Here is a 22,376-nt window from a genome sequence, read left to right as displayed (position 1 = left end):
TTCTGGGGGACAGTGATTTTTGTGATGGCGTCCCTAATGCTCCCCCAACTGATGGTTGGCCTCATGACCAGTGTGAAAGTGAAACTGTGACATACCCAGGTACAATGTGGACAAATGAGCAGCTGTGCCATCCCTGCCCTGCAACCTTGGGTGCCTTACAATGCCTTGCTGATGGAGTTCCTACCTGGGTCGCTCACAAACAGCCTTCCAGCATGCAAGCCACACCCTGAGCCTCTGTGTGTAACTGCAGCCTGCCAGCCACACTTGGGTTACAGTCTGGCCCTCACCAGCCTCGGTTATACTACAGGGTGACCCCAACACACTCGCAGTCTTAGATTTTCACCCAGAAATGTCTGTCCTGTACTGCCCAGCCCTCTCCCCGACAATATGAGTTTATATAAAGTCTGTTATTTCTTTAATAGAAATAATATGTATATCCCATGCCACCCCAAATGGAGTTTCCCAAACACTTCAATTTAAACACCCTGCATTAGATAAAACAATAAAACAACTATTAACTACAAAGAGAGAGATATTAGTAAATGTCTTATCTTTATTTTTCTTGTAACCATTTCTGACTTTTATGCCTCATTACTTGTACTCACTTAAAATCTAACTTAACAAACTATATCAGATTCGAGCAAAGTTTCTCACCATACACTTTCAGCAGTCTTACTAACCAAACTTCTTAGGTCAGGACCCTTTCTCCCAGAATCCAATGCATGCTTCCTTTGTCCTTTCTGATGCAGTGAATCGATAGGAATAGAGTGTGTGGGGGAGGGTATCCTTTGTGGTGTTTGTCCCTCCTTTGTATAGTTTCAGTCCCCCTCTTGAAAAATGTTTCCAATTAGATATCAGGAGACAAAAAGTCTACAGGGAAGGATGTTCCCTGCTGCTTTTTCCTCACCTGTTTGAATTTCCTTTGCTCCTCTTCCTGTTTAATGATTCTGTTTACTACTTAAATGCAAATTAAGCAGAGCACACATTCCTTTGTTTAGGACAGACCAATTTGCCAATCCCAGTTTGGAACATGTCTTAACAACACCATACAGTGGAATCTTATAATTTCACATATAAAATTGACACATGTATATTATTAGGATGATACTGATCAGTAAATTATGAGTTTTCAAATGATACCTTGTGTGAAGGCTGATTCCCCACTCTGGCACCTTGAGTGCAGAAGGTGGGGGCCCGCAAGGATTCTAAAAACTAATACTGGCCACTCCAGGCTGATATTAAACTCCCAAGGTTACAGCTTTTCTCTGACTTTGGATGGGTAGATGCTGCCACCACCCAAGTGCAAAAACCCCTTTGAGAACCCAGGAAGGCACATTTGGGAATTCCTTGCTGTGGGTACCCTCATGCCCTTTCACAGCCCATTCCCTTTCTCCAGGGAAGAGCTAAGAAAGAAAACAAAGGAAACCAGCTGTTTCCACCAGCTAATTAAACAACCTGTGCACAAACATCTTAGGAAACAAAATCCAATCCTGTTCTTAAAAAAGGTAAATTTTATTAAAAAGAAAAAAAATTAATTTGAAAACTTAGGCTATTGCTAGATTTTTTTAAAAAACCACTTACAAGGGTTAGCATCAAGAATAAGGTTCTTGAGCTCCATCTTAAAGGTTACAAGCAAACAAAAGCATTTGGGGTTAGCCCAGAGGAGTCCACAAGCCATAAAGAAATAAACAGAGATAAACCTAATTGCGTCTTCCTAGACATTTCCTGATTTACTTACATATCTGGGGTTCCAAATGAGTAGTTTCTAGGTATGATTTGATGATTTTTCATACCAGACACAAGCTCTTACAGCATAGTTTCAGCCCTGTCTCTGCTTCTCGGGAGAACAGCACAGACGGACAAAGGGGAAGTTTTTTCCCAATTTTTAAAAGTTCTAGCTCTCCCATTGGCTCTTTTGGTCAGGTGCCCACTCCCTTCCTTTTACCTATGCAGGGAGACTTTTTAACCCTTTACAGGTAAAGCAAGTAGAGAACAACTACTAAGAGGGATTTTATAGCTAACTGGCTGGCTGGGTGTCCATAAAAGGGAGCTACCTCCCCGCATCCCCGCCCCCATCTGCACGCCGTTCAATTATCACACCTTGCAAGGTTATTACAAAGGTTATTTCAACAGTGTGTAGGGTGTGAATACACGGGTACATTCTGCCACACAACCTTAATGAGAGGGGGTAGAAGAAGAGGGACAGACTCAGGTGGAATTAATATAAAGGGGATCTTTACTGAGGCTGCTGGATGCTGGCAGACCCTGTGGTTGTTTTGAATGCTTTCATTTCCACCACTTGTTCTGTCTAGTGGTTCTATACAGGGTCTCGCTGGGTCCCAGTCTAGCCATTGTGATGCCCAATATAAGTAAACTTCACCAGCTTAAATAGATCAAATATCTAGAAGATTTTTCTTGACTTCACTGAAAAAGGCTAAAGCAGAGAGATTCCAGTAGAAAACAGAGAGTCCCTACAAGGGAAAAACAAATGCAGAACGTGCCATGTGCGAGCAGCAGATAGAGTGGCTTCCGCACAGCAATGCTGGGCATGTGTCCCATGGCCTGCAGGGAAGATCAAGAAAGCGGCAGCACCAAGATAAGCCCTGACAGTGCTAGAAGGAGGGCGACTCGAGGGGCAAATCCAAGAGCCTTGTGGCCTCTGCTGGAGGCTGGTTTGCACTCAAACCTCACGAAGTCCACATCCAACCCTTTCTCCCCTTTTGGAGCAGCACACTCAGACTCGGTGGTGCAGCCCTTCATTGCAGTTTTTAGGGGTAGGACACCTGCACAGAGGAAGAAGCACATACCAGGCATCAGGGGAGCTCTGGCTCATCCTGTCGCTAGTCAGTCCCAATAGTGCTACCCCCTGTGAGGCTATCAAGGTTGTTCTAGTCTCCCTGTCCTTCTCTGATCCTTCCTCTTCCCACCCCTCATCCCCTGCCACTTCCAGTCACCGGCAGGACACTAAGTGTTAGCTCCTCTGCTGGGCAGGAGAGTTCCTGTCAGGTCACTTTCTCTGAAAGCCTTTAGATGTTTCTTTTAAAATGTATTTAAAGAGGCAACTGGAGTCAGTTTGATTGACCGGAAATAATGGGGGTCAACTGGGCTCCCCCCACCCCCTGCTTTCTGATGAATAAAAGGATGGGAAGCTTTTCAATTTTTCCCCTCACATGGGGATTTTTCTACTTATTACATTAGGAATCAGGATTTTTTTCTACTCTGGAAGTCTCTATGGCCAGCTGGAGAACTGGCAGTATTATTGTGTCAGAGAAAGTATGCATGTAATTATGTATCTAAATACATGAGTGATGTTTATTCAGACTGGGAGTCACCTGGTGGCTCTGTTACACACAGTCCAGCAAGTCCTTTTTCTTAGTGTGCAAGCACTCTTTAGTCTGACAAGATGCTGGGTGGTTGTTAGCTTGTGAAGCAGGTGTTTTTTTGGTGGGGTTCGGGGCTGTTGCAAGCAGCAGGAGAGTTTGCTCTCTGTCTTAATCTCTCTATCTAGAGCCAATACTTGGTGCATTGCTTCCTGGGAATCAGGCTTTGGTTTGGAGGCTGAGATTTCTGAAAGAGAGGGTTGCTTGCAATCACCTCTGTTCAGGGATTGATGTATGTAGTGTAAATAAACAAGTTACACTCAGAAAATACTCAGACTCCATAACACTAATTTATTTTCTAAGGGGAAGCCAGCCTGCTACCGATCAGCAGCAAGGAGACACTGTTTACATTTTTTTTAATTCAGGAAAAATGGAATTACCAGACCAGATCAGATTAGGGGTCCATCTAATCCAGTATCCTGCCACCAACAATAACCAGTAGCATATGTTTCAGAGGAAGATCATGGTTATACATAGCTAAATGGTCACCTGTCCCGAGGGGAAGTTTCTTCATAATCTCCATTTAGGTAGTAGCTGTTTTAGACTCAGAAGCAAGAGGGCTTAGATCTTATCTACCATAAGTGTAGATGTTCTTATCCATACTTATTAATTTTCTAAATGTCTGATTCTTTTATGAAGCCTGCTAAGATCTTGGCTTCAATAATACCCTGTGGCAATGAATTCCACAGGTTAACTGTACACAACATGGAAAGGGGGGGAAAAACATTCCCTTGTACCAGTTTCAGATTTGTTCCCATTCAGTGTCATTGATATTTCTTTTGCTTTTTTTTAAATTTGCTTTCTCTCATTTCTCTTTGAAGCATTTCATAGAATGGCATTTGCAAAATTAACCAAAATCTAACAGGAAAAAATAAATAAGTTACCGATGGTTATTTTCCCAGCTATATCAAAACACTGGGTCTGGACTCCCGTACAACTCACGGTGTTTTCACTACACTGGTAAGAATTCTCAGCGTAGCATGCTGGACACTGCAGGCCATTGGGAATGGTGTTCATCAGTGGCACTGGGAACAACCAGAAGGATCACAGTCAGCTTTGACAATGTTAGCAGGGACAGCTGGCATTGGGTTGAGGGAGCTTGGCAGCAAATCATCAAATGGCCCTTTAAATCCTCCCACAACAAGGGACTACAGGTCTAGCTCAGGATATACCACAGGCAGTTGAGTCTAGTCTCTGCTGACATGAGAGTTTTGCGGAGTGAAGCCTTCTCCCGTGTAGAATCTGGTTAGTAGGAACTCAGACGCCTATCCTACTCCTCCCCACCCCAGCGGGGAGTTATTCAGTGCAAGGCTTGTTGTGACAACTGGTCTATAACTTTTACCATGGAAAATAGGTTGTTATTTTCAATGAGGAATGTAATAAATAGGTGCAAGAGAACCAGAACAGAGAGACTAAATTAGTCCAAACCAAAAGCCACACCGATATAATTCAAGGACTACGTTGAAATCATGCTCTGTAAACACAGAAGACTTGGAAACAGAAGTTAATGAACCAAAATCGGTGTCAGCTATTAGGCCTAATTGGTGGACAAAATAATGAGGGGATGGGCTGTTCTGTCCATCCCTCCCTTTTCGGGTTCTTTTTTGGGAGGGAGCAGAACACTCAAAAGAACAGACAGAGACTACTGAAGTGAGCTTCACCATCATGGCTGCCATACCCACTCCCATGCCTGTTTCCTGGGACCCCAGGCCTTTGTCATCCTGATCCTGAGAGATCAGGGCCAGAGAGAGGGATCCAGATGACATCACCGCCTTTACTGTCTCCAGCTGAATCCAAAATGCAACCGAGAGTGACAGTTATTTACCCCAAGAGACTAAACAAGGGGTTTTTTTCCTCCTAAAGACTCTCTCCAGCTAAAGGGAAAGGGTGTGAAAATGAAAGCCTGATTTCATACTTTACCTTTCAAAGGCTTTCATAGCTTTTCCTTCTTTTCTATTTCTTTATTAAAAGGATGTTTCATGGTGTGTTTCCCATGGTGCTAAGCAGGCTGAGGTCTCTGTATATCAAACCCCGGACCTTGTTTAACACTGTTTAATGTTGGACAGCGACTGGGTTATTTTACCACCATATACTCCCTCTCACTTAATACAACAGGCCCACTGCAGGTCAAGTGGCTATTCTCAGGGACTGAGAGTTATTCAGTCCACTGCTCCCGGCATGTTCTCAGGGACTCAGTGTTATTCCGTAGAGCACCCCTGTAAAGCAGGTGAAATTTCCTACTGAAATCTCACCTCATTCTTAATCTCTCACAACAGCTTGGAGAGCAGCAGGGCAATCCCTGGCGGGGTCTGGGTGAATTCCCAGTTTGGTGCAAACTTAGGATAGAGAGCAGGAGTTTCACTGTAAGCCTAGGATGAGCCTCCTCCTGGCAGGTGGGTGGGAAGAGGAAGAGGAGGCGATGGAAAGGGGAGGAGAGCACATGCCGTAGATACATACGTGGGTCAGACGCTGTTTTACAGTCTTCTCCCACACCGCAGGTAATTCTGCTCCTGTGTGTCATTCCGTTCCCAAAGTTCATACTAATGGGGTCTGTTCGGCAACTATTGGAGTACAGGTAGGACTTTTGGGTTATCACAATCCTCCTTGACACTATAACAAAGAAAAACATGTGGAGTTACGAACAAAACAGGCCCACTGTGATGCTTTGAGGCTCCCCCAGAGCAGTAAGGGGTTCTCTCACCGCCAGTCCTGTAACTTTGGGTGTGTTAACGCTACATTGCTGTGGCTGTGTCTATACTGTCACTTTCAGGGCTAAAACTTTTGTCGTTCAGGGGTGTGAAAAAACGCCCCCCCCCCCAAGCGACTAAAGTTTTAGCCCTGAAAATTGCCAATATAGACAGCGCTTTATCACCGGGTGCCATGCTCCCAGCGATAAAGCTACCGCCCCTCGTTAGGGGTAAGGGTTTTTTTTAATCGCTGGGAGAGTTCTTCCCCCGGCGATAAAGTGTGTCTATACTGCCCACTTCACAGTGCTGCCATGCTGTAATGTGGCTAGTGTAGACATACCCTATGACTCAGAGCCTTGACACCAGTAGCCACCCTACAAGCATAAAGGTCTTACCCAGCCCAGTTACTCCTGCCCCGGCGACTCCACCAGCCCTTCTGATCCTGAGTCCCCAGAAATCTCTCTACCCACCAAGTTCTTAACTACTGGACACTCGGACTTTCCCAACTCTGCTTCGTCACCCCCCAGAAGAAGTGAAACTTGCCCCTGGTTATCAGTTCATTTTGGCAAACACACTCCACACAGTTTGCACATCAGAGACCTGCTTGGGGTAAAAATCAACAAGACATTTATGTTGTAGACAAATCACAGTTCCAAAGATGAACTAGGAAGAAGCAGCAAACACGGACAAGTGACACAGAAAATAAACATAAATATTCAACTTCAGGCTTTACACTTCAACATTAGCTAAATTCCCTTTGCTAATAGAAGTTACCTTTGAACAGTTTCCCAGCATATCCCCTGCCATAGAGGGGATCCAGTGTGCAAGACAGACAGCCCCATGCCTGAGACTGTTCCTCAGTTCTGATACCTTTCACTTCAAATCCTGTTCCCTTCCCTTGTAAGAGGGTTTGCAGGGGTTTATCCTTTCTCTCAATTCATGGTTAATCAGAGCATTGCGGGGGGTTCCCTCTCAATTTGACAGTCAGGGTGTCTCTGTCAACTGTAATAGTCCATAATTTGTCTTTTCATGCGTCATTACTTGGGACTGGTTTTGTGAAAACACCTGGCTTGGAAGGAGCCCGTCGCTGCTGTGAGGTGTTGTCATAAACATAAAGGGAAGGGTAAACACCTTTAAATCCCTCCTGGCCAGAGGAGAAACCCTTTCACCTATAAAGGGTTAAGAAGCAAGGATAACCTCCCTGGCACCTGACCAAAATGACCAATGAGGAGACAAGATACTTTCAAAGCTGGAGGGGAGGGAGAAACAAAGGTTCTCTCTGTCTGTGTGTTATTTTTTGCCAGGAAGAGAAAAGGAATGGAGTCTTAGAACTTAGTAAGTAATCTAGCTAGAGATGCGTTAGATTCTGTTTTGTTTAAATGGCTGATAAAATAAGCTGTGCTGAATGGAATGTATATTCCTGGTTTTGTGTCTTTTTGTAACTTAAGGTTTTGCCTAGAGGGATTCTCTATGTTTTGAATCTGATTACCCTGTAAGGTATTTACCATCCTGATTTGACAGAGGTGATTCTTCTACTTTTTCTTCAATTAAAATTCTTCTTTTAAGAACCTGATTGCTTTTTCATTGTTCTTAAGATCCAAGGGTTTGGGTCTGTGGTCATCTATGCAAATTGGTGAGGATTTTTATCAAGCCTTCCCCAGGAAAGGGGGTGTAGGGTTTAGGGAGGATTTTGCGGGGGAAAGACATTTCCAAGCGGGCTCTTTCCCTGTTATATATTTGTCAGACGCTTGGTGGTGCCAGCAATAAAGTCCAAGGGCAAAAGGTAAAATAGTTTGTACCTTGGGGAAGTTTTAACCTAAGCTGGTAAGAATAAGCTTAGGGGATCTTTCATGCAGGTCCCCACATCTGTACCCTAGAGTTCAGAGTGGGGAAGGAACCTTGACAGGTGTATTTAAAATTGTAGCATAGGGCATGAGCATACTGTGCTATATACAGAAATACACAGATTCATACCCACAGTCTGTATACATGTCTCCTAAGAACCATCAAGTTCAGAACATTACAAGCTTTCATAAAAGATCTTACTCGACATATTTTTATACACAATAACATGGTGTACAACTGGTTGATTCAATTGCTTACTCTTTGGGGTTCAGATTCTCCCATCCCCGTTCTCCCCTTGGAGTGTCTGGACCCTGACTATCACACCCAGCCCTGAGGGGCATTCCTTCCTGCAGTGACTTCTTTGCTCCCTCTCTTCCCTTTCCCCGCAATCATGACACAGCATGGCCTTCCCAGCATCGTGACAGGATGATACAAAACAATATGGGGCTTGAGGACAACAAAACCATCCTGCAGCTGGTGCTGATGGGGGCATGGCGATTACCCACAATCACATCTCAGACACTAGGGAGGAGTTTCATGCCTCCCCACCTCATACTGTAATATTTACATGGGGAGCAGCTAGTGGCCACCAAGTCTCACTGCAGCTGTACCCCAGCAAGAACACCCCATTCTTGGGACTCTTTAGTAAACAGTTGTTACCCACTGGTCCAAGATATGCTGCGTGCCCATCTGTGCCCACTCCATGCATGATAGTCCGTTACAGCCCTGAGCTACCAAGAGCCTCGCTTCAGCTGTAGAGACTTGTGCTGTTAGTCCTGGAGGTCCTCAATTCACTACTGGGCTCCTCGGTCGAGCAGAGAAATGTATTACATGATCAAATGGTTGGAAGTTGAAGCTAGACAAATTCAGACTGGAAATAAGGCATAACTTGTGAGTAATTTACCAATGGTCATAGTAGATTCTCCATCACTGACAATTTTAAAATCAAGATTGGATGTTTTGGTAAAAGATCTGCTCTAGGAATTATTGGGGGGAAAGTTCTCCGGCCTGCATTCTATAGGAGATCCTGACTAGATGGTCGCAGTGTCCCTTCTGGCCTTGAAAACTATGAATCCCTGTTGTATTGGCCAAGAAGGAGACCAGTTTTATCCCTGTGCCCTGTAAAGTCTTGGTAAGGCTGCTGAGAAGCGGGGGAGTTTATCTATCTACATCCCTAGACTCACTGATGCTGGTCTATCTCTAACGCTAGATGCTTGTATAGTGCTGGCTCTCTACCAATCAGGGCTGGGTCATGGGAGGACTCTGGGCATCAAGTGAGCTGCTCAGTATCAGGACCGGAGGTCAAGATCAATCCAGAGACAGGCCACGTCAAAACCAAGTCAGAGTCTGTTAAAAATTGAGAGAGTGAGGCATGAATCAGGGTAAGGCTGGCAAGGGGCTTTCACCAAGGACAGCAAAGGGCTTTAAGCCAAGGAGAGTAAACCAGGACCAAGGTTGACTAGGTTAGGAGTCAGGAGTCTGTCACTGCGAGGTTTGGCAAAGGGCAGTCTAAGACAGAAACACACTGGTGGTCTGCGTTGCTCAGGCAACTTTCAGAAACATCTTCCTGGTTTATATGGGGAGTGCCAGGGAATCATGGAGGGCTGTCGCTTGTCCTTGTTCGGGCAGGACTGCCTGTGGGGCTTCATGTCTCAGCACCTCAGGGTGGCATCCCAGATTGCAGCGAGGAAGTAGCGTCTCCCCGAGCCCCTGGTTCCAGGCCAGTGGGTCCTTACGCAGTCTATCTGTCCCTGTTTCTATACCAGGCTCCTGAGTCTAGCACCCTCCCACAGGAGCTGCCTATGGGAGCCCTCTGGTATCTGACACTGCCTGGGTTAAAGGTGAATCTCACTCACCCAGCTGGGTTGTGTCCAGATGTCGACGCAGGTGCCTTGAGGGGATGACAGGGTGACTTAGGGACTGGGGATGTGGATAAGTGGGAAGGGATACAGGCAAAGCTACAGTGCTGGGGCCATAAATCTGGATGCTCAAACAGGTGCCCTGGAGAATCAAATTGGTGTTTAGGTCCCTCCCCTCCACATTTGAAAACTGGACCCTCACACTGTTGCCAGGTAGGGAACACTGCTTGGCTTAATAATAATACTTAGTGCTTTTCATCCAGGGAGTTCACAAGCATCATGCCCCACCCTTTGATTGATGGGAAACTGAGGCATAGAGTGGGTATGTAACTCACCCAGGGTAACCCAGCCAGTCAGTGGCAGAGACAGGAATAAAACCCAGGAGTCTTGCCTCCCAGCTCTGTCCCACTGCACCACTCTGGTTTAAGCTCTCTCTTACCTACCTTGTACAATTTCATGCTTTATGACCCCACAGGTATCTTTGCCACTATCTCAGGTTTCCATGGGGCCGGAACAGCTCGCCCCTATTTCATGGCAAACCTCGCACTGAAGAGAGCTCCCTAGGGAAGGAAAGGGAACACACTTTGTCTTAGCGGTTGCTATGAATGTTTCTCACTTCTCCTTTCAAGCTTCCTCTTCTTCACCAGCAGGCATCCTCTGGTTTTCCTCTTGTATCTGCTGACCTGTCTGACTAAGCCACAACGTTCAAGGGAACAGTCAGCAACGCTGCTGGGGCTTGTATGTCCTGAGGGGTCAGTATCACTTTACAGCTGGTATGGAGCCTTGGGGGATAGGATTCCCTGATTCTTCTAGTCCAGGGATGGCACTAATGCATGATGCAGCTCTCCATTTCCCCCCTCGTGCCTCATTTCCTCTCTGCTTCAACCACAATGGAGATAACTCACTGGAGAGAGTACCCTGCAGCTAGAACCTCTTATGAAAGGAGACTCAAAGAGCTTGTCTTGTTTAGCCTAATCAAAAGAAGGCTGAGGGGAGATAGGATTGCTCTCTATAAATATATCAGAGGGATAAATACCAGGAAGGGAGAGGAATTATTTAAGCTCAGTACCAATGTGGACACAAGAACAAATGGATATAATCTGGCCATCCGGAAGTTTAGACTTGAAATTAGAAAAAGGTTTCTAGCCATCAGAGGACTGAAGTTCTGGAACAGCCTTCCAAGAGGATCAGTGGAGGCAAAAGACATATCTGGCTTCAAGATTAAGCTTGATAAGTTTATGAAGGGGATGGTATGATAGGATAGCCTAATTTTGGCAACTAATTGATCTTTGACTGTTAGTGGTAAATATGCCCAATGGCCTGTGATGGGATGTTAGATAGGGTGGGATCTGAGTTACTACAGAGAATTCTTTCCTGGATGTCTGGCTGGTGAGTTTTGCCCACATGCTCAGGGTTTAGCTGATCACCATATTTGGTGTCAGGAAGGAATTTTCCTCCAGGGCAGATTGGCAGAGGCCCTGGGGGTTTTTCGCCTTCCACTGCAGTGTGGGGCCTGGGTTACTTGCTGGAGGATTCTCTGCACCTTGAAGCCTTTAAGCCATGAGATGAGGACTTCAGTAGCTCAGACATAGGTCAGGGATTTGTTGCAGGAGTAGGTGGGTGAGATTCTGTAGCCTGCGTTGTGCAGGAGGTCAGACTAGATGATCATAATGGTCCCTTCTGACCTTAAAGTCTATGAGTCTCTTTTCTAATGTCTAGCTGGTATTTCCTCCCATTTAGTTCCTGATCCCTTCTCTTCTCGTCATTTCCTCCCATTTAGTTCCTGATCCCTTCTCTTCACTTAAAGCAAAGTGAGCATTGGGCATGAAGGATGAATCCAGCTAACCCCAAACCCCATTCATCCCTGTCAAGGCTTATTCCCCATTCTGGTACTTCAAGTGCAGAAGGTGGGGTTCCTCAAGGATTTTAAAAATTAATACTGGCCACTCCGGGCTTGTATTAACCTCCTAAAGTCACAGCTTTTCTCTGACCTTGGATGGGTACATGCTGCCACCACGCAAATGCAAACTCCTTGGAACCCAGGAAGGCGCACTTGGGAATTCCTTCCTGTGGGGTACCCTCAAGCCCTTTCACTCCCTCACTCCGGGGAAGAGGTGAGAAAGAAAACAAAGAAAATTAGCTGTTGTCCCCAGCTAATTAAACAACATATGCACAAACCTCTGAGGACATCAAAAATCCAATCCTGTTCTTTAAAAAGGGTAAATTTTATTAAAAACAAAAAGAAAGAAAATACATCTGGAACTTAGGCTTTTGCTAGATTTAAAAAGAAACAATTACAAAAATTAAGCATCAAGATAGCTCTCTTGAGGTTCAGCTTAAAGGTTACAAGCAGAACAAAAGCACCTGGGGATAGCACAGAGGAGTCCACAAGCCAGTAAAAAATAAACAGGAATAACCCTAATCGTGTCTTTCTAGACATTCCCTAATTTACTTACATTTCTGGGGTTTCAGATAAGCAATGTTTAGGTATGATCTGATGGTTTTTCATACCTGGCTTAAAGCTTCTCACAGCATAACTGCTCCCTGTTCCCCTCTTTCCCAGAGAATAACAACACACAGACAAAGGGAAGTTTTTTCCCAATTTTAAAAAGTTCTAGCCCTCCCATTGGCTCTTTTGGTCAGGTGCCCACTCCTTTCCTTTCACCTGTGGGCTTGTTAACCCTTTACAGGTTGTCATAAATATAAAGGGAAGGGCAAACCCCTTTGAAATCCCTCCTGGCCAGGGGAAAGCTCCTCTCACCTGTAAAGGGTTAAGAAGCTAAAGGTAACCTCACTGGCACCTGACCAAAATGACCAATGAGGAGACAAGATACTTTCAAAAGCTGGGAGGAGGGAGAGAAACAAAGGGTCTTGGTCTTTCTATATGCTGCTTTTGTCGGGGACAGAACAGGAATGGAGTCTTAGAACTTTTAGTAAGTAATCTAGCTAGGTATGTGTTAGATTATGATTTCTTTAAATGGCTGAGAAAAGAATTGTGCTGAATAGAATAACTATTTCTGTCTGGGTATCTTTTTTTGTAACTTAAGGTTTTGCCTAGAGGGGTTCTCTATGTTTGGAATCTAATTACCCTGTAAGATATCTACCATCCTGATTTTACAGGAGGGATTTCTTTATTTCTATTTACTTCTATTTTTATTAAAAGTCTTCTTGTAAGAAAACTGAATGCTTTTTCATTGTTCTCAGATCCAAGGGTTTGGGTCTGTGGTCACCTATGCAAATTGGTGAGGCTTTTTATCCAACATTTCCCAGGAAAGGGGGGGTGCAAGTGTTGGGAGGATTGTTCATTGTTCTTAAGATCCAAGGGTCTGGGTCTGTAGTCTCCTAGGCAAATTGGTGAGGCTTTTTACCAAACCTTGTCCAGGAAGTGGGGTGCAAGGTTTTGGGAAGTATTTTGGGGGGAAGGATGCATCCAAACAGCTCTTCCCCAAGGTACAAAATATTCCACCCGTTGTCCTTGGACTGGCCGCTACCACCACCAAACTAATACTGGTTACTGGGGAAGTTTTGGCCTAAGCTGGTAAAGATAAGCTTAGGAGGTTTTTCATGCAGGTCCCCACATCTGTACCCTAGAGTTCAGAGTGGGGGAGGAACTTTGACACAGGTAAAGCAAGTAGAGAACAGCTCCTAATAAGGGTTTTATATCTAACTGGCTGGCTGGGTGTCCATAAAAGGGAGCTCCCCCTTTATTTATCACAATCCCAATACAAGACAGCAGGAACAAATCCATAGGGGTAAGGGATATTTCACACCAGGATGGGAAGACACCCAACTGCAGAACAGCAATTCCAGGGCCGGTTCTACACTTTGGGCTGCGACAGGGTCAACAGTCCAAAAATCAGGGGATTCACCTGCATCTATGAAAGCCAAGAGGATGCAGAAGGAGAAGGAAACCTTCATGATGACAGGGAGAGCACAGGCTGCAATGGGAATAGAGGTGCTGAATTGTCATTTCTGACAGCAAACACTTCAAAAGGGGCTTTTATAGACTGGATTGAACAGCGGAACATCACAAGTGAAATTCGGGCAAATAAGGGAAGTTAAGCTAAGTGCCTTCCTACACCCTGCTGAAGACTCCCAGGGACTATGGGAAATGTAACTGTTATGGACCTACTGGGAGAAGCTCCATAGTTAAGGGTCCATTGTTTTTTACTTTGTTTAATTTAAAGCAGGTATTCAGCATCTTTGTTTCACATGAAGAATACTGGTTTCAGAGTAGCAACCGTGTTAGTCTGTATTTGCAAAAAGAACAGGAGTACTTGTGGCACCTTAGAGATGAACCAATTTATTTGAGCATAAGCTTTCATGAGCTACAGCTCACTTCATCGGATGCATTCCGAATGAAGAATGCTGTGTACCATTTTCAAACTTACAGCACACATCCTGTCATAAATATAAAGGGAAGGGTAACCACCTTTCTGTATACAGTGCTATAAAATACCTCCTGGCCAGAGGCAAAATCCTTCACCTGTAAAGGGTTAAGAAGCTAAGGTAATCTGGCTTGCACCTGACCCAAAATGACCAATGAGGGGACAAGATACTTTCAAATCTGGAGGGGTGGAAAAAGGGCTTTTATCTGTCTGTCTGTGTGATGCCTCTGCTGGGGACAGATCAAGAAAGCAATCAATTCAACTCCTATAAAGTTAATAAGTAATATAACTAGAAAATGTGTTAGATTTTCTTTTGTTTTTTGGCTTGTGAAATTCGCTGTGCGGGAGAAAATGTGTATTCCTGTTTTTGAGTCTTTTTGTAACTTAAGGTTTTGGCTAGAGGGATTCTCTATATTTTGAATCTGACTGCCTGTAAGATTATCTTCCATTCTGATCTTACAGAGTTATTCTCTTATATTTTTTTGTTCTTCTAATAAAGTTCTGATTTTTAAGAATCTGATTGGGTTTTTTGGGTCTTAAAAATCCAAGGAGTTTGTGCTCATCTTATTCTCAAGCCTCCCCAGGAAAGGGGGTGTAAGGGCTTGGAGTTCCTATTTCCCCAAAATATCCCCCCAAGTGGTCCTTTCCCTGTTCTTTGTCTAAAACACTTGGTGGTGGCAGCGTTTTACCTAATCCAAGGGCAAAGACTTTGTGCCTTGGGGAAGTTTTAACCTAAGCTGGTAGAAATAAGCTTAGGGGATCTTTCATGTGGGTCCCCACATCTGTACCCTAGATTTCAGAGTGGGGAAGGAACCCTGACACATCCTGTGAGGAAAAACCTCAATTTTCAGAAGACTTTCAAATACATCTGTTAATTGGGTTATGAGACAGCTTGAATTAAAATTGGGTCTGTTAAAAAAATGTTCTTTGAATCGCATCATGCTTTTTCAGATGCCCCTAGCTAAGAAACACCTTGTAACTAATCCTTCCTACCTTCCATACAGTTATCTCTGGGAACTGCATAGTTGCAGACAAGGCAGACACATCTGTCCAAGTGGAGAAATCACAGGGATTGCTGGATCTGACTGATCCACTCCACTCCACTGTCCTGTCGGACATTTATCTGATGCTAAATCCTGTAGTGGACAGTTATGTAACAGCTGACAAGTAGAGGGCATCTCTTCCTAAGGTGTGGAGCAATTGCTTTTCTTTTGTAGCAGGATCATTGCTATTTATTGCTTTGATATGATCCCGGCTATGTAATGCCCCTGTAATGCAAACACCCCTGTCAGTATAACTGCACACCAGCACCGCTCCTAACTGCTTACCTGCCCAAGGAAGGATAGAATGACACCACTTACGCTTTGCTACGGGAGATGTATCATTGGCTTGCTGCAGTGCCAGGTTTACCGAGCAACACTGGCCTTTTCTCCAATTACACCAGGACTGACAGTCCCCTGCCTTTCTACCAGCATGTCAAAGCAAATGCGATTACCCCAGTCTCAAGGAAGGACTTAGACATTTGCAGTGAATAAACACAAGGTTCGCCAGCCTAAGAGGCACTTGATTGCCACTTAAATACCTCTCTTTCTTTCCATAGGAATTGCTAGACTGGGTCAAAACTGTGGTCCACCTTGTCTAGATTCCAGCTTCCAGCAGTGGCCAGCACCAGCCACTTCAGGGGGAGGTACAAGGAACCCAGTAATAGGCACCTATAGGATAATCTCTAGATGGAAAAGTCTCCTCCTAACTCCCAGTAGTTAGCAGTTGGCTTCTGTCCAGAAGCACCTGGCAGGTGACTCGAGTCCTGCATTTATCTGCAGATAAAGGACACCACAGGCATTGGAAGTGCATGCATAACTTCCAGGGGTTCCTCTTCACACTGCAACCCAGAACCAGCTTGAACCCCACCCAGGATTCTAGGAAAACTTAACACCACCCCTGGTCACCTCTAAGAAGCAACTTCCCCACTCGCAAGCACTGAGTCTGTTCAAGAGAAAAGAGAACTGTTATGACAAGGAAAAGGGAACCATGCATTCGTTTTAGAAAACACCAAACCCACATTCAAAAATGTGCAAACATAAGCCACCCACCCCACAGGGCACTGGGCAGTGTCCTTTGCCTCAGTGTCCCACCTGTCCTCAGCCCGATGAACGAACGTCCTTTTAGCACATCACTCCCCTCTCCCACCGCTGCACGCCACTCACAGTTGGTCAGCAAACACCCAGAATTCAGAGGTGCATACATGGGGGTTCACCTCCCACCCCTGGGGGGTCTGGGGGCAGGAGAAGCATCAAGCAATGCCTCTGACACCTCTGCTCACTCTGCCATGGCTGCCCACCGCTGCCATCATTCACTCCGGTGCCACTCTTTGTGATGCCACATTCTGAGGTTCCACCGCTTCACCCAGCTCTGGGTGATTTCAGGGGGGAGTGGGGAACCTCGCTGCTGATGCGGGCTAGGCCCTCTCTTTCACTGCGCCAGCTGTCCCACGCCAGGTCTAAGGCTCAGCAGTGAGACCTGGTTATCAGTGAGTCCAGCTCCAGTGATCATAAAACAAAACAGAGACTCTCTAGTGGGTCAAATTAGCTGTCTTCAAACAGTGGCGAGTGGGAGGGTTAAATGGTGCCTAAGGGCAGGTCAACACAGCACTGTCTACACCAGGGTTTGGTCAGTATAACTGCGTCACTCACGGGTGTGGATTTACCCCTGAGTGACGTCATTCTTTCAATGGACATTTGTAGTGTCGACCTGGCCTAGGACTCTTAGGCAGAGCCCACCCCACCAGGTAGGAACACCTGTCCTCACTCTCTCAAACTTCGCTGGGATTTGGCATCCCTAAACCCTGCTTAGTGAGTGCGCTTCAATTGAGGGTGACCCCTTCAATCAGGATGCTAAGCACAGTTCTGCTGCCTTTTACTCATGCAATAAGGATAGCAACGTGTCATTACCTTTGCATTCAATACTAAAGTGATTTGTAACCCAACCCCAGCCAAAATTGACCACTTTGGCAATGCAGCTCTGTCTGCTGAATACCTAGGCAGAGTAAGTGTGTTTACACAAATACAGTCCAGTCCTGATGAGTCTAGCTCATCACTAGATGTCAGGGGAGAACTCATTCTGACCCTGCTCACATGCCCTGTGCCACTGTGCCTTGATCCCTGGTCCAGGGGGAGCACCTGTAGGGATGAGACAGGAGGTTCAGGCTCCGGGCCCATTCAAAGGGCACTCTGTCGCTGGTGCCATCACCAGGGTGAGACATCAGATCATTGTCTGGCTCACTTGTCATTCAGGATCTCACAGCACTTTTCTGCAAGAACAGAGAAGTTAGATAGTGTCTTGGCCAAATCCCAATCCCTAACTTAGCCTTGGACATTATGTTCTTCCTCGCCTCCTATCCCCAACAGTTGTGTGTGCTGTTAAATAAGCTCTAGCTGTCTGCCCCAGAGCTGCTGCATTTCAGTGGTGGGAGAGGTCTTTTCTGTAATGTACAATAATTTGGAAATGGGTTTTTATGGTTTGGAAAATGCCTGGAGATGTGTGAATGAAAGAAGTCATGGGGTCTACGGTCAGTCTTTGTTATCATTCCATCTTGGACCTCTATGCCATGAGGATCAAAAGGGGGCCAGGTTTGATGGCAGTTTTGTGTGTTACTCTTCAATGTCTTAACAGGCTTGTTGTATTCATTTTGATGCACTATATGGGCCCAAAGAGTCAAAGGTGTTAACATGACCCCGTTACCGTCCAACATTAAACAGTGTTAAACAAGGTTTGGGGTTTGGTACACAAAAATCTCAGCCACTTAGCACCACAGCAAACACACCAGGAAACATCCTTTTAACCTTTTATTAAAGATACAGAAAAGAAGGAAAACCAGTTAAAGCGTTTGACATATAAGGGAGTAAGTAAATTTTTCATTTTAACAACTTCCATTGTTCTTTCCCTTTAGCTGGAGAGATCCTTTAGAAGGAAAAAAACCCTTGTTTGACAGTCTTAGATGGTAGTAACTGTCTTTTTCTAGGGAAATGAGAAACAATAAGTTGAGCTCGGCTGGAGCTGTTATTATTGGAATCATAGGACTGGAAGGGACCTCGAGAGGTCATCTAGTCCAGTCCCCTACACTCAAGGCAGGACTAAGTATTATCTAGACCATCCCTGATGGGTGTTTATCCAGCCTGTTCTTAAATATCTGCAATGATGGAGATTCCACAACCTCCTTATTGTTGTTGTTAAAGTCCAGTCCTGTTTCCTGGAGGCAGAATGAGACAAACACACTCAAGAGGGGAGAGAAAAGAAAAAGATAGAAAAGGCAGCTAGTGTCAACTCTCACTTGCAATGAGAGTGGAATGAGAGTGTCAACTTCCACTCGCTGCTGGAAAACCACAAGCCCAGCACACGGTCTGATCAGCCACTGCAAGATTTGTCAAACTTGTACCAGCATTGGGCTTCTTAAGACATTGTTTTTAGCTGCTTCTTTCTGGGCACAGGCTTACAGCAGTGTGGTAAAATATACAGTCGTGGCTCGCTGAGCCAGACCCTTATTAGATAGAGGGCAAAAGGAGAAGAATAGGAAAGAGATGTAATCAGGTTGGGAAGGAAAAGAACATACGGGGTGTGGGCGGGGGGGTGATCAGGATTTAGCCAGAACCAGTGGAGGTGGTGATGTCATCTGTGTCCCTCTTTCTGGTCTGGTCTGATCAGAACATTTCTCAGGATCATGACACTGAAGGCACAATGGTGTCATGCTGGATCCCAGGGTCCCAGGAGACAGTGGGGGTGGTATCCATGCTGGTGAAGTTTGCTCTTTCCCCTTCCTTCAGTCAGCAAGCATTCACATGCATCTGTCTGTATTCCCCCACGCTGCCACTCCCACTAGAATGAGAGCTCCACTTGGTTTTCCACCATCAATGCAGCTCTCATACTGGTGTCCCTGGCTGGGGAGAACTTGGCACACAAATCCAGGAACATCACACAGATCCAGGAACATTCAGTTGTCACTGTTCATTGTCCCAAACCTGCAGTACAACGTGCTCTTACCAACTTGTTTCTTGGCCCCAGAAGTGGTGCTCCACCATCTTCAGCTGCTCCATGAAGCCCATCAACAACTTTGAACTGATTTTTGCTATGTCCCTCAGCAAACTGTCCTCGAAGACATCATTCTGTCCCCTGTATTTGCGACGTTGATTAGAAGAGTGCAGAGTTCTGCGGGCTCCCTTCTTGTCAGAGGTGCACACCGAAAAATGCCTCACAGGTTTGTGGAATTTAAAAAAAAAAAAAGTCATGAAAATTACAGGATATGGATGGCATTAAGGGATAGAGGAAGTTGCATGGTGGATGCTTGACCCCTAGCTCCCCGAGATCCCTGCACAACCCTTTTCTACTTCACAACACATGGCAAAATGTTCCCCAAAGGCATTGTGCCAGATGGCTGTGCGTGGCACTCTGAGATACCTACTCATGGTACACCACATTGTGCAATGACACAAGCACTCATGAAGTGTCCAAAGAAGGTCTTGTTCCATCTCTGACTTCTGTGGTGTCCAACCACCCTGGGAAAGTAGTACCTCAGCTTGGTCTTTCTGCTCACAGGGCAAAGCCCCAAAGTACCTTCCAGGATCAGCATTCAAACTATCATATTAACCTTTGGATTGAGCACCCAATGAGGATGAATCAGGGCAGGTTTACACCTCTCTTAAACCTATTGTTTGTCCATCTCTCTTGCAGACTCAGGTCTTGTCTACATTTAAAACACTTCAGTGAAGACGCTAACTACACCGATGGGAGAGGTTCTCTGGTCTGTATAGGTACCCCACCTCCCGAAGAGGCTATGGATCTATGGATTTTGTATTAATTATATTAACAACATGAACAACATCAGAGGCAAAAGATGATGTCCTCCCATGCTCTGGTGAGTTACAGCAGCTAGGTCGACAAGAGAATTCTCCCATTCACCCAGAGCTGTCTACACCAGGGGTTAGGTCAATTTAACTGCGTCATTCAGGGGTGTGGATTTTCCCAGTGTAGACCAGGCCTCAGTAAGATGACACAGCCATCAGGTCACATTCAGGTTTTTCCTTGTAGCCATAAGATCCAAAAGCTTAATTTATTATTGAAATTAGAGCTGGAGAAACTGGTGGACTAATCAGAGAGTGCCAAAAATGGCATTCTAACCCACCATGCTCACTTTGAACCTTGCTCGCACGCCTCTGACAATAAAGGTTTATAATAGAAGCAAGGACACACACTTCATTTATTAATCTGCATGCAGTGATGCCAGGGGTAGTCAACTATTTTTTATCAAGATCCAAATTTCTTGGTCAACGTATAGTCCAGGGCCAGACTCCAAAGAAACATTTTTTCATGCTGCAATAGCAATAATTATAATAATAAGTAAATACAGTCCATTCAAAAGTGTCTGGTGGTCTGGATTCTGCCTGTGGTCCATCTATTGAGTGCTCCTGCACTACAGTATGTGAAACCTCTATCATTTTTCATCCCTTCCTTCTTTTCTTCAGACAGACTTATTCCTTCCTACTTACTATTATCAATTTTTAACTATTACCACCAAGAGCTATTCCCAAAAGAGAAGAAAATAAAGTGTATTTGTTATTGATACAATCCTAGCACAGAAAGTGCATGAAGAAGGATCATCTTTGTGTATGTCTGGTAATGTCAGGAAAAGATTTTATTCATCTCATTTTATCTTGTGTGTGTGAGTGTGTGTGTGTGTGTGTGTGTGTCTTTGGCTTTGCTGTACTTCACACCTGGCACTATTAGAAAAGCAATTAGGTTAACAGCTTCCTGGCTCCAACTGTCTGACAAATGCTGAATTGCAATGCAAATTAACTCCAGTTTATCGCTCACCTTTAACGCTTCAAAGATGAAAGGTCTCCAGAAACCCCCATATGAATGGTGTCTGAAAAATGATATCATTTTGATTTGATTTCAGTTACATTAACAAATCTATGTGTCCATATCCCTGATGATGGATTTAATTCGTATGTACAAATAGCTTTTTCTTCTTTTTCTAACGACAAACAAACCAAGTGACTCAGGTCTTGTCAACACTTGAAACGCTACAAAAGCATAGCTGCACTGTGGTACGGCTTCAGTGTAGAAACTACCTGTGCCAACGGGCGGGATTCTCCTTTTGGCATGGGTACTCCACTTCCTTGAGAGGTGATACCTAAGTCAACGGAATCATTCTTCCATCAACCTAACACTGTCTTCATGGGGACTTGGGCCTGGTCTACGCTACGGGGTTAGGTCGACGTAAGTTGCCTTGCATTGACCTACCTGTGGATGTATCTTCACTTAAATTTGGCTCCCACTGACATAAATGCCTCTCTACACCAATTCAGTAACACTGCCTCCCTGAGCAGTGTAGAGGCACGGTCAATGTAAATAGGTCGACGCACTGTCAGTTGCTTATGTCGACTGTTACTGGCTTTCAGGAGCCATCCCACAATGCCCTACACTGACAGTCCAATTGTTACAAGTGCCCCTGGTGAGGACACACAGTGCCGACACAAGGAGCCAAGTGCGCACACGCACACACAAGCAATTTCATAACTGCCCTGGCTGTATGCCCCCATAAGTTAGGCCAATATAATTTTGTAGTGTAAACGTGGCCTTAGGTTGGCTTAACTACTTCACTCAGAGGTGTGGATTTTTCACACCACTCAGCGATGTACCTGGGTTGACTTAACTTTATAGTGAAGCTCTGGCCTCAGAAGAAGAGCTAGGTACAGAAGCTAGGCTCCCAGTGCCCAGTGCCCTAAGCTAACTATTACACCAGTGATATTTTCTAAGCTCTCTCTCTCTCTCTCTCTTCCCCCTCCCCCACCCCCCGTGCCCCTCAGTACATTCAGCCTCTCCAAGTCCTGTCATATTCCCTGGCCCACTTCTCCTGTATGTAGCCTCAGTTGTTCTCTTCCTGGACCTCCCTATTCATTTCCTCATTTCTATCACCTTCCACCTAGTGATGGCTTGGCACAAAAAAGGTCTTCAAGGGTGGGCTGTGTTGGCATGGCTGCACTAGCAGGGTGGGTTGGCTGGTTCCTTCCTGTAGGACAGGGGAATCTGGAGCCACCAGCCCAATCTATATCTAAACCAGCCTCTGAAGTGCCATGTTCAGCCCACCTGCCCAAACAAGGGAAAGGAGGAAGGTGTGACTGAATGCACCCTTGTATTCACACCCTTGTGATGGAGTGTTCA

At 45.2% G+C, this 22,376-nt stretch overlaps 1 protein-coding gene and 1 long non-coding RNA gene across 2 annotated transcripts; one reads left to right on the top strand and one right to left on the bottom strand.

Annotated features, from left to right (window-relative positions):
- Positions 1 to 1,559: 1,559 nt before the first annotated feature.
- Positions 1,560 to 12,319, bottom strand: LOC140911873 (phospholipase A2 inhibitor gamma subunit B-like). Its single transcript, XM_078853014.1, has 4 exons — positions 12,283 to 12,319; positions 5,838 to 5,990; positions 4,265 to 4,405; positions 1,560 to 2,783 (listed from the first exon to the last, which is right to left on the bottom strand). The coding sequence occupies exons 2-4, from the start codon at positions 5,917 to 5,919 to the stop codon at positions 2,575 to 2,577; spliced, it is 432 nt and encodes a 143-aa protein (XP_078709140.1). The 5' UTR covers positions 5,920 to 5,990; positions 12,283 to 12,319; the 3' UTR covers positions 1,560 to 2,574.
- A 350-nt stretch (positions 12,320 to 12,669) lies between these two features.
- LOC140912003 (uncharacterized) lies at positions 12,670 to 20,737 on the top strand. The gene is made up of 3 exons (XR_012159200.1): positions 12,670 to 12,704; positions 19,295 to 19,410; positions 19,884 to 20,737. It is a non-coding gene; the product is annotated as an uncharacterized LOC140912003 (long non-coding RNA).
- Positions 20,738 to 22,376: the final 1,639 nt, after the last annotated feature.

This window comes from Lepidochelys kempii, chromosome 5, assembly GCF_965140285.1.
Source record: "Lepidochelys kempii isolate rLepKem1 chromosome 5, rLepKem1.hap1, whole genome shotgun sequence".
In the NCBI taxonomy this organism is placed as follows: domain Eukaryota; kingdom Metazoa; phylum Chordata; order Testudines; family Cheloniidae; genus Lepidochelys; species Lepidochelys kempii.
Note: the sequence above shows the minus strand (reverse complement) of the source record. Positions and strands in the feature narration are given on the sequence as shown.